Here is a 12,631-nt window from a genome sequence, read left to right as displayed (position 1 = left end):
TTTGAGCTCCTCCTTAACCCAGGGCCCACAACAGTCCTGGTGTAGCCTCTATCCTCCCCCGATATCGCAAACCATTATTTGGACCTTTAACCACTCAAGTGTCTGCATCAATCTCAAGTGATTAAAGATCTGATGTCCCTCTTGGGCTTGTAGTGCTGATTGTGAACTTTCAGCTCTTTAATCTCAGCTGACCCCCCCTACCCTGATGGACTCTGCACCACTGATAAGATTAGAGATGATACCTCTGGATCCTGGTACAAATGCCCCTGCTGAGGTTTGGAAAACATGCAAATATTAACCTGAAACTAGAGTAGATTTTGGGCATGATCAGACAGGCCATTGTCTGCATTGGTGCTTCAAATTGCTACAGCTACAGAATGAATATGTCTTAGCCATGTGGACTGGCCTACAATAAATTAATTTGCTGTTCAAAAAAATGAAATATAGCACGTTTCTATCAAGGATTTAATTCAAGGATAGCAACAAAGGTTTTGATCTCATATTGTGTTTATATCCTTATTGTGCTTTTCACCCTATCCTTTTTCACATGCAATTTAAAAGTGTGAACAGTTATATGTCTTTTTGCACTGCCATATGCATTGAACTCATGCACATCCTTTCATTTGAACTGTGTAAATGACCTAATTGAATACATGGGTAGGTTATTTATGGGGTTCCTGCCAAGCAGGCTCAGTTGTGTGGTTAATAGAGATAATCACATTTAAACAAATCAAATTTAAAGGGCATCTGTTCTGAATGCTCTCGTTTGTTCCTATCTGTAAAAAGGGAGGCAATGGAGGTGCTCATTCATGGTTTGTCAAAAGGACAAACTGGGGTTGGACACCAGGCACTTCCATGGTGAAATGGTGAACTGGTTGTCTGTACATTCCTTATCAGGACACAGGGTAGACCCCATGCTAAGGTGTATTCTAAGGTGCTCAGGGTTTTAGAAACATGTGGTTTCAAATGTTGGTAGAGCAGTTTTGATTCAAGTGGCCTATTTTCACACATGCTATCAAAACAATGTTCTTATTGCATCAATGAAAGTCTAACTTTGAAAGGTTACATCAAAGTCGATTTATGGCCTGCTTCAACTTTGTTCTGAAGTGACCCTTTAAAAGTACCATAAAGATAAATATTGCACACATTTCTGCAGGCCTCATAGATTATGAGGTCACACATGCACCTGCCCTGGTGCCCACTACTTCTGATGCGCAGGTCCAAGAGAAGCTTGGTTTCAGCGTACAGAGGATTCACATAAAATAAAAGGAATAGTGCCTGGATAGTGGATATTTTAAAAACAATTTCTAAATGAGTACATTCATACAATGAGTACTGTTTTTTTTACCATTTTACCATTACCATTTTATAATGCACAGTATGACACTCAACTGTATCAGTAATATTCTGAAAGCAATGTATGCATTTATGCAGTATATTCACAGAATCAAATATCATAAAACAGTGTTGGTTTATCTACATGCTTTACACTATATGCTTGAAAGATATTTTAGAGAAATATGTATTCTACAAGATGACACTGGCAACCCTGAGTCATCTGCCCAGCTAGTTCTGTGTGCCTGTAGCCTTTAATCATTCATCATTCTCAGGTTTCAAAGGGCATACAACAGCTTCCCATTGGCTCAGCCAGGGAAAACACCCCCCTCCCTGTTTGTTGAATCGGGGAGGAGATTGGCCTCCAGAAATGGCCGTAAATTAGTTGTTTTTTTGTCCTGGTAAGGCTTTTAAAGAATAAGAAAATTCTGAAGAATGTGGTTAATTTATGCACAGATCTTTTCATGGCATTTTGAGGAGTGCTTGTTCACAGCTCTTGTGGATAGCTGCAGTCCTACTCTGTTGACAAATGACCACATGTGCTGAAGCAACTCCTTGATTGTGAATGGTGGTCATTAGTAACATTGCTAGTGGTATATTCTGTAAGTGAACAGTTTCTATATTAGGCTTACTGATATTTTTCTCTATAATGTGACAGATTGACCTTGAGGTGTGCTGAGATTGACCAAATGCGTGTGTTGAATGGATATGTAATTGGATTCGGTTTTCATCACATATCAAATTATATCAAATCAGCTATTCATTCATTGTTAACATTTCAGTCCTGGTGCATGTATTTCCTTAAGGTGAACGACAGCAAGAGCGTGAGTCTGTCAGAGTGTGCCTGTGTTCCTGCCAAACCAGCAGGGCTACGATGTGGGGGAGGGTCCGCACTGGGGGATGGGGCTGTCACACACATAAAAGTACTGGAGGGGGGGGGGGCATGATAATGTTAGTAGCTCTGTGCACATGGGAGGCTTTAGGGGGATGGGACTATGGCGTGTAGAGCGGACAGGGTGAGAGAGTGTTTTATGATGGGGTATACTTGGATACATGGGGCTCGGCCTTCATGGAGGAGGACTGGAGCGAGGAGTCGCAATAGTGTACAACAGGGACACCTTCTGGACAAATATGCTCATGACATCTTAAGGGGCATTTCTTTGAATTGGACTAAGTTTCATGGAAGGCTCTTCAGCACAGCACATATATTTCCGGTGGAAAGTCAGTGTAACGGCATCTTCTGTTATATTTCGCTTTTTTCATGTTCACTCGGACATTGAAAATATCTTGTTTATACCCAGTAGGGCAACTCTTTATTCAACTGACATAAATAAAACACACATGAATCCTTCGTCATCTTAACGTGCTCATTCACTATAGGTGCAACACGCAACTGGGTTTGTGTAAACAGGTGCATTAAAACCATAGCTGCTACAACACAAGTGATGGTCCATTGGAAATGTTTGTGCTGGCTGAAAAGCCTTCCAGGAAGTGCCTGGCATATAGGCAATTAGGATTTTGACACATGACATTTTTACTAGATATAGCACTATGAGTCAATATTTTGTCCTTTCAGCCATCAATCAAAATGTTTTGTTCTGTACAGAATAAAGATTATTGTGTTCAATACATTATCTTTCATCATTGTTATTTTAGCAGTTGTTTATTATTTATGAAATAACCATTTGTGGTTTTTCAGTTTTGAGTTTTACTGAATTTGACAGTAGAGGGGGGTTTACTGTGTGAATAATACTAAAACTCTACATCATGATATCAACTAAGCTGGGGATTTCATGCACACCTTACAGTGATAACTGAGTGGTGTAAAAAGTGTGAATTTATGAATTTATGTCAAGGGTGATGAAGGAGTACATCGTTTGTCAAACTCCAGACACTAGATGGCGACATAACTCTTATATGCATGAAAGGACAGGAGTTTCACATTATCCCACCTATTTCCCCATGTTATTTCACATTAACCCACCTATTTCCCCACACACCTATTTCCTTCACCTATTATATTTTTTGGGGCTTTTATGCCTTTAATGTGACAGGATAGTGGAGAGTGACAGGAAGTGAGTGGGAGAGAGAGTCAGGGTGGGATCCGGAAAGGACCACGGGGCGGGAATCGAACCCGGGTCGCCGGTGTACGGTGCAGGTGCCCCAGCCGATTGCGCCATGGCTGGGGCCTACTATGCTAATTGTTAACTCATCTTGCTTATGAAGAAACACCGATGTTGGTGGCATTGCAAACAAAGTGCAATCAGCATCATGATAAGCTAACACTGTGTTCAGACAACATTTGGGTATGACCCAAACAGCCGGTAACATAATAGCTATTTCTATCATTAAGATAGATTCAACTTAAACTCATAGTGAAAGAGGAAATGCTGTCTTAAAACATCTGACTAATGCAATATTAGAAAAGAGGTGGTCAACCACCCACCCATCCAGACACACACACACACACACATACACACACACACACACACACACAAACAAACCCACTAAGATAGACAGAGAAGTGCGCAATACTGAAGAGCTGAGAGGTAAAGAGTTGAAAAAGTTCCCACGAGAAAGTGGCTGTCGTGTGCCTTGCTACCGGAAGCTGTGGTCCATGTGGTTTCGGTTTCTTTCAAGCTCTTTGTGTCTGACTTCTGGTGTCAGACACTCCTGGCAGACTGACCTAAGAACAGCCAAGTTGCAGTATGTGATGCATGACTGCATCTCCGTTTGCTGGCCTGGGAACAGAATATATTTTTAGGGCATCATTTTCCTCCACTGCTACACATCTGTGAGCAGACATCACGCCACTGCTCATGTCTTGTGAACTTGGCAGGGGGCTGAAAGGGCACAGGGCGGTCATGCAGATACAAGTGGTTGAAAAGTGCAACACATTTGCTGCTGTGGAAAGGGTGGCTGCACCATCCATGACAGGAACTGCTTCTCAACGGTCACACTGTGTTCCACACAGCAACTAACTCTTGATGCCTCAAACGGCTCTGTGACCATGAGCTTGGTTGGCAAACAAAAAAGTAGTAGTGATATTAGTCCAAAGCAACATGTTCTTCATGTTGCTTTGGACCAATTTTCAACACACACACACACACACACACACACACACACAGACACACACACACACACACACACACACACACACACACACACACACACACACACACACACACACATATATATAACTACCATAACATGGTACCATACCATAACTACCATAACCTGGCAAAACATGCAATCCCCAGTCTGGGATTCTCCTAATTGAACATGACATACATTTATTATGTACTGTAATCATCCTGATTACATAATGCCTGATTTAGGCCTCCTTCTCTTTGATCATTCTTACACTGCTGATACAGTTTAGTTACAGAGTTATGTAATGTCCCTCCACATGTGGGGTACACATGCTGCTGTGAGAAGTCTGTAGTGGAAACCCATTAAAGAACTACTACAGCAACGCCACAATCAATGACACATGGGTCCTCAGATGCTGTCTGACCACAGAGTGGCCACTGATATGAGACTGGTTTTAATCCATGCTGCTCTGGCCTGGCAAGGCTGGCTTTGCCCATGATGAAAACACATATTTAAAGACCTTAGATGTCCAGATAGTCATCTGACAGGCCAAGCAGGTAAATAAAGACACTGAGAGAGAATCAGCATTCATATGACGTCGACATGATCCACTTATAAACGTTTCCTCGCCTCAACACCTAGCTATGTGGCTTTGCTCGTGGGGAAAGCTGTCTTCTTAAACACTTTGAAATGTCTTTATCGGACACACACGCATTTACATTAGCCCTTTATAGATCAGTAAGACCAATAACCATCACGTGTTTAAGTAGTGAGACTTTTTATTCGGAATAGAGCAAAACCAGCAATCTAACTACCCTACATAACAGACATACACAAATCTTAAGAACAACACAACTGGCTCCAGTGAAAGACTTGTGGACATGCTAATTAGAATCTTTTGGTGGTGAAATTGTTGCCAATACTGTGATGAAACATGTTCTTATATTTTAATAGGGTGGTCACAAAACTGGATAGTGCGAGCCTGGATGACTATTTGGAATAGGGCTGAGCGATTTGGGGTTAAAATACCTCATTTAGATTTTTCTGATAGATACTGCGATTACAATTTGATTTGCAATTTAACGTTTGAAAGTCAAATTCAGTTCAATGTTCACTATGTAGTATATTTGAAAATGATTGAAATATTACTACTTAGGCAAGACCAGCACTGCTTTTGTTTGTCTTTTTTTGCTGTACATTCATCATACTGCAGTCTATGGTGCATTTAAAAATATTGGTACACGTTCATCATGTTTTAACAAAATACTGTAATCAGTTGTGAGTGGCACGATTAATTGCGACTTTCACAATTTGCTAATTGCAAATATTATTTAAATATTTCAATTAAAAATGAATTAATCTTTCAGCATTCATTTGGAACAAGAGATATTGCAAATGGTCATAGGCCCTTTATATAATAAAAAATTATTTTAAGATGATGCCAGTACTAGTTGCCTGTAACAACCTTAAAAAATGAGAAATTGTTTTATACTTATGCTTAGAGCAGCTAATCCATGTAAAAGTCTGCCAACCACAAGAGAATTTACGTGATAACAGTAAACAGTTTCCTTGGATACATCACAGACAGAAGGAGGTGATATTTAGACATTCACAATTATTTTAATGAAACACTTGCATATTACAGTTCAGCCTGACATGTTCAGTCTGTGTAAACTTTTGTGAGGTGTGAGAGCAGTGTACAAACGTGTGGTGAAACACTCTGTGTTGCATTGCAATGGTAATTGGGCATGGACAGAAAGTACCCAACATACTAGATGTGACTTCCTGATGTGGCACATGTTCTGCTTGCAATGTGCAGCAGGACATATCAGCCTCATCGAAGATATCAGTTGACCACTAACATCTTTAGATATACATTTAATATACCATGTTTAAAAAAATGTCTGACCATCTGTCTGGTGTTTTGGAGAGATGTGCCAGACAATAATGTCAGACAGTGGAAGAACCATGACCATCTGTCTGGTGAAAAATAGCTCATGAGACTTTAATTTTAAAACGTGGCCAATACTTATTGTATGGAACCTATTGTAACAGAGTACAAATCATTCTATCTTATTTTGAAATAGCCATTCATGGATTATGGTCCTTGTTGTGCTGGTGTAAATATTGAGGTAGAGGTGTAATTTGTGGTTGCAGGCAGGTATGCCATGTGTCTGGCAAGAGCTCAGGTGCGCATGTATGGTGAAATAAGAGTGGGAGGGCACACCGACCGCAGAGAGGTGAACTGCCTGGGTTCACGCTGGAAGTAGCCCAGGCTGGCCTCTGTTGCTCGGAGCGGTGCCGCCGACTCCTGCTTCAGCCTGCTGGGTACAGGGCTGTCTGTGCGACACCCCTCTTTCTGTGCGGCCTTCGTCTGCTCAAAAGAAAAAGCGACCCAGCGCTCCTCTATGTTGCTGTAGAGAAAAGGAAAGAACAAACAGAAAGAGAACAACACATCACACATAACGTGTCAGTGCTCATCTCAGCAGTGTTGCATTTCTACACACATATTCTTAGGCCTATTCACACCAAGAACCATAATGATAACGATAACTATAACCATAACAATAAAAGCGTTCACACTGAACAACAATAAACAAAGTCTCTCTTTGTGTCAATGAATGTGACGGTTAAAATTTGATGGGTTCTGATTGGCTATTAGCTTTTTGTCGTTCTGAAAATCGCTCTGAAAGTTATCCCCAACGATATCGTTCTTCATGTCGTTATCGTTACTGTTTATGTGTGAACGTCGTCATTCATATTAACAAGAACGATATTTGTTTATAGTTATCGTTATCGTTCTTGATGTGAATGGGCCTTTATCCAGCTTCCCTTAAAGGTGTGGGCTTTTGAACATTCTAACATAAGATTCTGTTCCGCAACAATTGAAGGTTCTAAAATTCTATGTTTAATTCAATGAACTCAGATATTCTCAAGAACGTATATTTTCCAACATACCCGTCACACCGGACACCTTTAAGGGTTAAAGGAGAAATGGCACAGCAGCGTGACATGTGCTTTACCTCAGGACCGTGTTGAGGCATACGACGTGGGACTGGTTGTTGGGGCTGACGGGGCGCACTGTGGCCTGAGTCTCCACCCACACGTAGCCTCCTCGCTTGGCCAGCAGCCGGTAGGGCCCACTCACCACCTGTCCCATGATACACACTGGCACAAAAGCCCCCCGCACAGCTCAGTGTCATAGCCATCTGCACAATAATGATGTACTGATTTACAAATGGGATGGATTAATTAATGAAGAAATGTACATGTATATAGTGTATATATAATGTATATAGAACCATACAGATCAGTCCAAGTTATGTAATCTAATTCATATTTAAATGTTCAAATTTAGCATGTAGAAGAAACCGCCATCCAAGACACGGCATCTGCCTGTCTGTCACCATATCTCAGACTAGAATGTGTTACTTTCAGTTCCACTATCTGACAGAGTAGGAAAACACATGCAATAAGAGACTCACAGATCCGATGGCTTCTGGCCATGTTTGTAGCATCCAGGGGATGGTAGAGGTCATACACTGAGCATTTAGAAAGTTCATCTGGTTGGTACCCCAACAATTTGATTACTCTGTGACACACAAACACACACACACACACACACACACACACACACACACACACACACACACACACACACACACACACACACACACACACACACACACACACACACACACACACACACACACACACACACACACACACACACACACACCATGAGGGAAACATTATAGTGTAGTAATATAATATACATTAGTATAGTATAACATAATATAGTATAGTATAGTATAGCATAGTATAGTATAGAATAGTATAGTATAGTATATAGTATAGTATAGTTGAGGATTCTGTTGCTACCTATTGTCGCAGGTGATGAACCTCATGTCCAAGCTGTGCTGGCTGATGAACATGTGGCTGCTGACGGGCGTGTCTGCTCCGGGCGGCTGAGGGATCGGCTCACACAGGAGCATCGTGCACACTAGCGCTGGACACTCAGCAGAGAAGGTGGAACTGTAGCTGGACAACTTCAGATGCCCTGTGCAGTGTACTACCTGCCAAATGCATTTAACAACTTGCATGCATTAGATATTATTCCCATTGTTTCGAATGTAACATTTTATGCGTAAATGACAGCTATTTGCACTTCTATGCGTCGTAGAGGGGGCTGACCTGTAGAAGCGCCATTTAAGTATAAGTATATATACTCTTTTGATCCCGTGAGGGGAAATTTGGTCTCTGCATTTATCCCAATCCGTGAATTAGTGAAACACACTGCACACAGTGAGGTGAAGCACACACTAATCCCGGCGCAGTGAGCTGCCTGCATCAACAGCGGCGCTCGGGGATCAGTTAGGGGTTAGGTGCCTTGCTCAAGGGCACTTCAGCCGTGGCCCACTGGTCGGGGTTGGAACCGGCAACCCATCAGTTACAGGTCCGAAGTGCTAACCAGTAGCCACGGCTGCCCCACGTGCTGTAAGGGAAAGGGGGAAAAGGAGGAGCAGCGGAACATAAAGGAAAGTAAAGTAGCGATGGCAGGATAAGAGATATCAGACTCCAACAGCTAACTGGGAATTTACACCAGAAGTCGCCCGTCTGATGTCCATCTATTGTCAGTGATTCCATTAGAATCAGTGTGTCAATTCACACCGTCAGTGCTTTACACACATATAAAGCCTTCAAAAGTAGAGGAAAGCAACACTTTTTTACACTTCACTTCTATATTAAAGTGTATGGGAAGTGTACATATAGAAAAACACATGGAAAACCCATTGTTGACAGAGACAGAAGCAACTGATTGTGGTGTAAATTCCCAATAAGAGATCAGATGAGAAGTGGACAGAGCAGTGGTGTGAGTTGCAGTTGATAAGGGCAGTGGTGTGAAGAGCAATTGAAACCCAGCGGTTGTGGTGCGTAGTAAATGCACGCAGGGGTAGCAATTCTAAGAGTAGAGTTTACTAACTCTTAGAATTGCTACCAGTCAAAAGTACCGTACTAGTCAAAAGTTTGAACAGTGGAAGTGCTTGTATCTCATTGGACAAATCTTTCTTTTACTGTGTATGGGCCAAACCAGAGCCCATTTATTAGACATTCTCTGGCCAAACACATTGTAGCACACTTGTGCCGTATTGACTGTTGTTCAGCCTCAAGGCTATTAGATTACTTTGGGTTTAGATAATAACCCTAGATGAAATCGACCTTAATTTATTTTACATGCTGTTCACTGTGTGTGTGTGTGTGTGTGAATTTATATGTTGTGTGCCCTCCCTCACCTTCCAATTGGCTGATTTCAAATTGACAGTGCGTCCTCTGTTTGTCACAGTACACTTCATCCTTAGAAAGAAATCTCTCTCTGTCAGACTTCCCCCTCGCTTCAGGCCAAAAGAAGACCCTGCAGTTCACATCACACCTCAGCGTCATCATCACATTTCACACTCAACATTTCTGTTTCAGTTTCTGTTAGTCCCAGTGGTCACAACCCTTGAACAGTCCTTGCATTGTAAAAATATGTTGTGTCTAAAAATTGAGATTCTGTCTGTTCTCAACAAGGTGACAAGTTTCATCTTCAGCATCTTGTTACCTATCTTCAATTAGGGTGGCTTCAATTAGGGTGGCTTCATGGGTACATCCTAGAGAGCCAGACTGTAAACTAGATGATCCTATTAAGTACTAGAGCCTATTAGCCAGTGTTATCTCACTGTTTCTGCTCCCCTGTTTTGCTCATCTTGTGCCCCATGTAACTGATGGGGAGGCAGAGTTTACATTCAAATGGTGTGGTATCAGTGAATATTCAAATAAGACATGCATGACAGCACCCAGCTTAAACACATACCTCTAATACTGAGGTTTTCATGAATTTCACCATGGTCACAGGGGTGTGTAAAGTCATAGATACTATGTCCTATTAGATCCACCTGAAAGAGAAGGAGAAAACAATCCTATTTAAAAATGGCTTCACAACACAAAAAAAGTCTGAGTATATGACATTCGAAAGTAGACGGTCACCTGAGACAGGCCCATGAACTTGCTGATGTTGTCTGTGACATAGATCATGTCACCAGCTGACGTTATCACCAGAAGAAATGCCTCCAGAGACTGCAGCGAGAGCTGATTCTCCTGTCTGCCATCTCCTACGTGTTTGGTAGGGTACCCTGGTTGTGAAATAAGAGGGTGAAAATTAAAGTGTAAACAACTCACACGCTCAGTCAGTGACTGGACACAATTCCTTGAGGCCACATCAACAAAATAAAGCCAAAGAGCACAAACACACCCCTGAGAAACACGTGTCTCTCCACACACACCTGCACTGAGGAGTCTACGAGTACGCAGGTAGCTAAGGGCCAGTCTCATAACGGAGGCTTTGTCCAGGTGGCATCTGACACTCTCCGGTAGGGGCAACTGCTCGGTCAGCTGAGTGAAGAGCTCCGTCTCCTTACTGCGGCGAAAGCGTGCTGCCTCACGAGACCTCTCCTTGCGGCGGTCTGAGAGGGGCCTGGTGAGGGGACAAGGACAATTTGACCAAAAAGGGTCTTCACTCATCAACCCATGAGATTACTAAAATATATTTTTATAATCTTCATAATATGCAGCATTTTAGTGTTTACTTTCTTAGGAACAGTGTTAAGTACTCTAAGAATTATTACTGCACTCTTGTGCACACAAATGTGTTAAAAACAACACAACTTCCATTGTTTTTAACACATTGCTGTGTCCAGATAAGGACAACACAGTTTGTGTTGTTTACTTGTTTAGTTGTTACACAATGTGTGTTGAAAATAATACAACTTGTGTTAAAAACAACACAACGTGCGTTGTTCTTAACACATCTCTGTGTCCAGATAGGGACAACACATTTCTTTTAACCCTCCTGTTGTGTTCGTTTTATGTTTACTGTTATAAATCCATAGTAACACACATATTATCATCTAATGTTGTGATAGACCTTTGTATCAACTTGTATTCTATTGTATATAAACAGTTTTGTACTTCCATTTGCTATGGCCTGCAGCAGGCCTCACGGACCTGAGCTCATACAAGTCAGAAAGGGGAAGATTCTATTGGGGAAAGGTTCCAGTGGGGGCTGGCATAGAAGCAGAGGGGGAGTGAGGGTGGGTTTGTGTGTATATTTTAATGTACAGAAGCACATATACAGTCCATCTGATCAATAAGTATGTGCCAGGACTCAATTTTATACACTGACCATTTTCTCACCCATTCATTTCTAATGGCCGGTCATTTTTGACCGGAAATACACATGGGTGTTCTAAATTTAAATAAAACACTGAAATTGTTATAAAAAATATCAAAATTTGTTTTGTGTGTTCAGATGCCCTGTGTTAACAAAGTCAAGGAGCCTCATGGTAGTCAGAATAAGTCACACTATTTTTGAGAGAGAAAAATTTGTCAATCGGTCACTGCCATGAACACAACAGGAGGGTTAAGAGTAGCAGGTCAAAATGGGAAGTGTTAAGCATTTCTCAGCACCTTTATCTATAAACAAAATACTTGATATCTGAATAAAAGTTTAAAAAAATATGATAGTATGCTCAAGGAAGGTTTACTAAGAAAGGTACAAAATAAGGCTAGCTACACCTGTAGGCGTGTAGGCAAAGACGTCACATCTTCTCTGTTTGAGGTCGAGGATCGAAGCTTAATTGGCTAAAAGCATTGCTTCTATACTCTCTTATCTAAATGTGAGGTTTTACATATATTGTACATAGGCTACATTTAGAAAAAAGCCAATTATGGCCTATCGCTCGCATTTGATGAGGAACATTGCCCGTGAGGTGCAGCCATCAAGGCCCCGTCGTATGAGGATGTTTTCCGGTCGGCGTTCAGTACAGCACAGGGTATGCACATGTATTGTTTAGTTATGTGGTATTGTCACTCAAGAGTATTTTTCATACATACACTAATCACACAATACTTTTGTAAAAAACACAAATGTGGCTATTATGTAAATATTAAGGCAATACAAACATCCATGGAAATTATACCCACAGCTATCCACCATGCAATTAGATCGAAGAAATGGCGACAATGTTGGTCACTTATGCAAGATGATTGAGGTATGTCACAACTCCACTTACCTTTTTGACTCCACAGCTGTCATTCTCTAGTGCTTGAGTCCGCCTGTTTTGAGGAATGTTGAGCTTGCAGACCAGTTGAGCATACGAGATGA

At 41.5% G+C, this 12,631-nt stretch overlaps 1 protein-coding gene across 1 annotated transcript; it reads right to left on the bottom strand.

Moving 5' to 3' along the window:
* Positions 1 to 6,090: 6,090 nt before the first annotated feature.
* LOC143136829 (endothelial PAS domain-containing protein 1-like) lies at positions 6,091 to 12,562 on the bottom strand. Its single transcript, XM_076297502.1, has 9 exons — positions 12,540 to 12,562; positions 10,752 to 10,942; positions 10,456 to 10,601; positions 10,283 to 10,364; positions 9,723 to 9,841; positions 8,311 to 8,504; positions 7,914 to 8,020; positions 7,452 to 7,596; positions 6,091 to 6,842 (listed from the first exon to the last, which is right to left on the bottom strand). The coding sequence occupies exons 1-9, from the start codon at positions 12,560 to 12,562 to the stop codon at positions 6,614 to 6,616; spliced, it is 1,236 nt and encodes a 411-aa protein (XP_076153617.1). The 3' UTR covers positions 6,091 to 6,613.
* Positions 12,563 to 12,631: the final 69 nt, after the last annotated feature.

Source organism: Alosa pseudoharengus, unplaced genomic scaffold (genome assembly GCF_046254945.1).
Source record: "Alosa pseudoharengus isolate Yale_2024_CS ecotype anadromous, Long Island Sound unplaced genomic scaffold, YU_APseudo_1.1 YU_APseudo_1.1_scf_20, whole genome shotgun sequence".
NCBI lineage: Eukaryota > Metazoa > Chordata > Actinopteri > Clupeiformes > Clupeidae > Alosa > Alosa pseudoharengus.
The sequence above is the reverse complement of the archived record's forward strand: the minus strand, read 5'-3'. Positions and strand labels throughout refer to the sequence as shown.

What these genes read in the sequence shown, in the direction of transcription:
- LOC143136829 (XM_076297502.1), bottom strand. Translation starts at nt 12,562, where the DNA reads ATGACAGCTGTGGAGTCAAAAAG. An exon ending in AGTTCATGGGCCTGTCTCAG is followed by an intron (nt 10,365 to 10,455) that starts GTGACCGTCTAC and finishes CTTCTCTTTCAG; the next exon opens with GTGGATCTAATAGGACATAG. An exon ending in TGAAATCAGCCAATTGGAAG is followed by an intron (nt 8,505 to 9,722) that starts GTGAGGGAGGGC and finishes TGCATTTGGCAG; the next exon opens with GTAGTACACTGCACAGGGCA.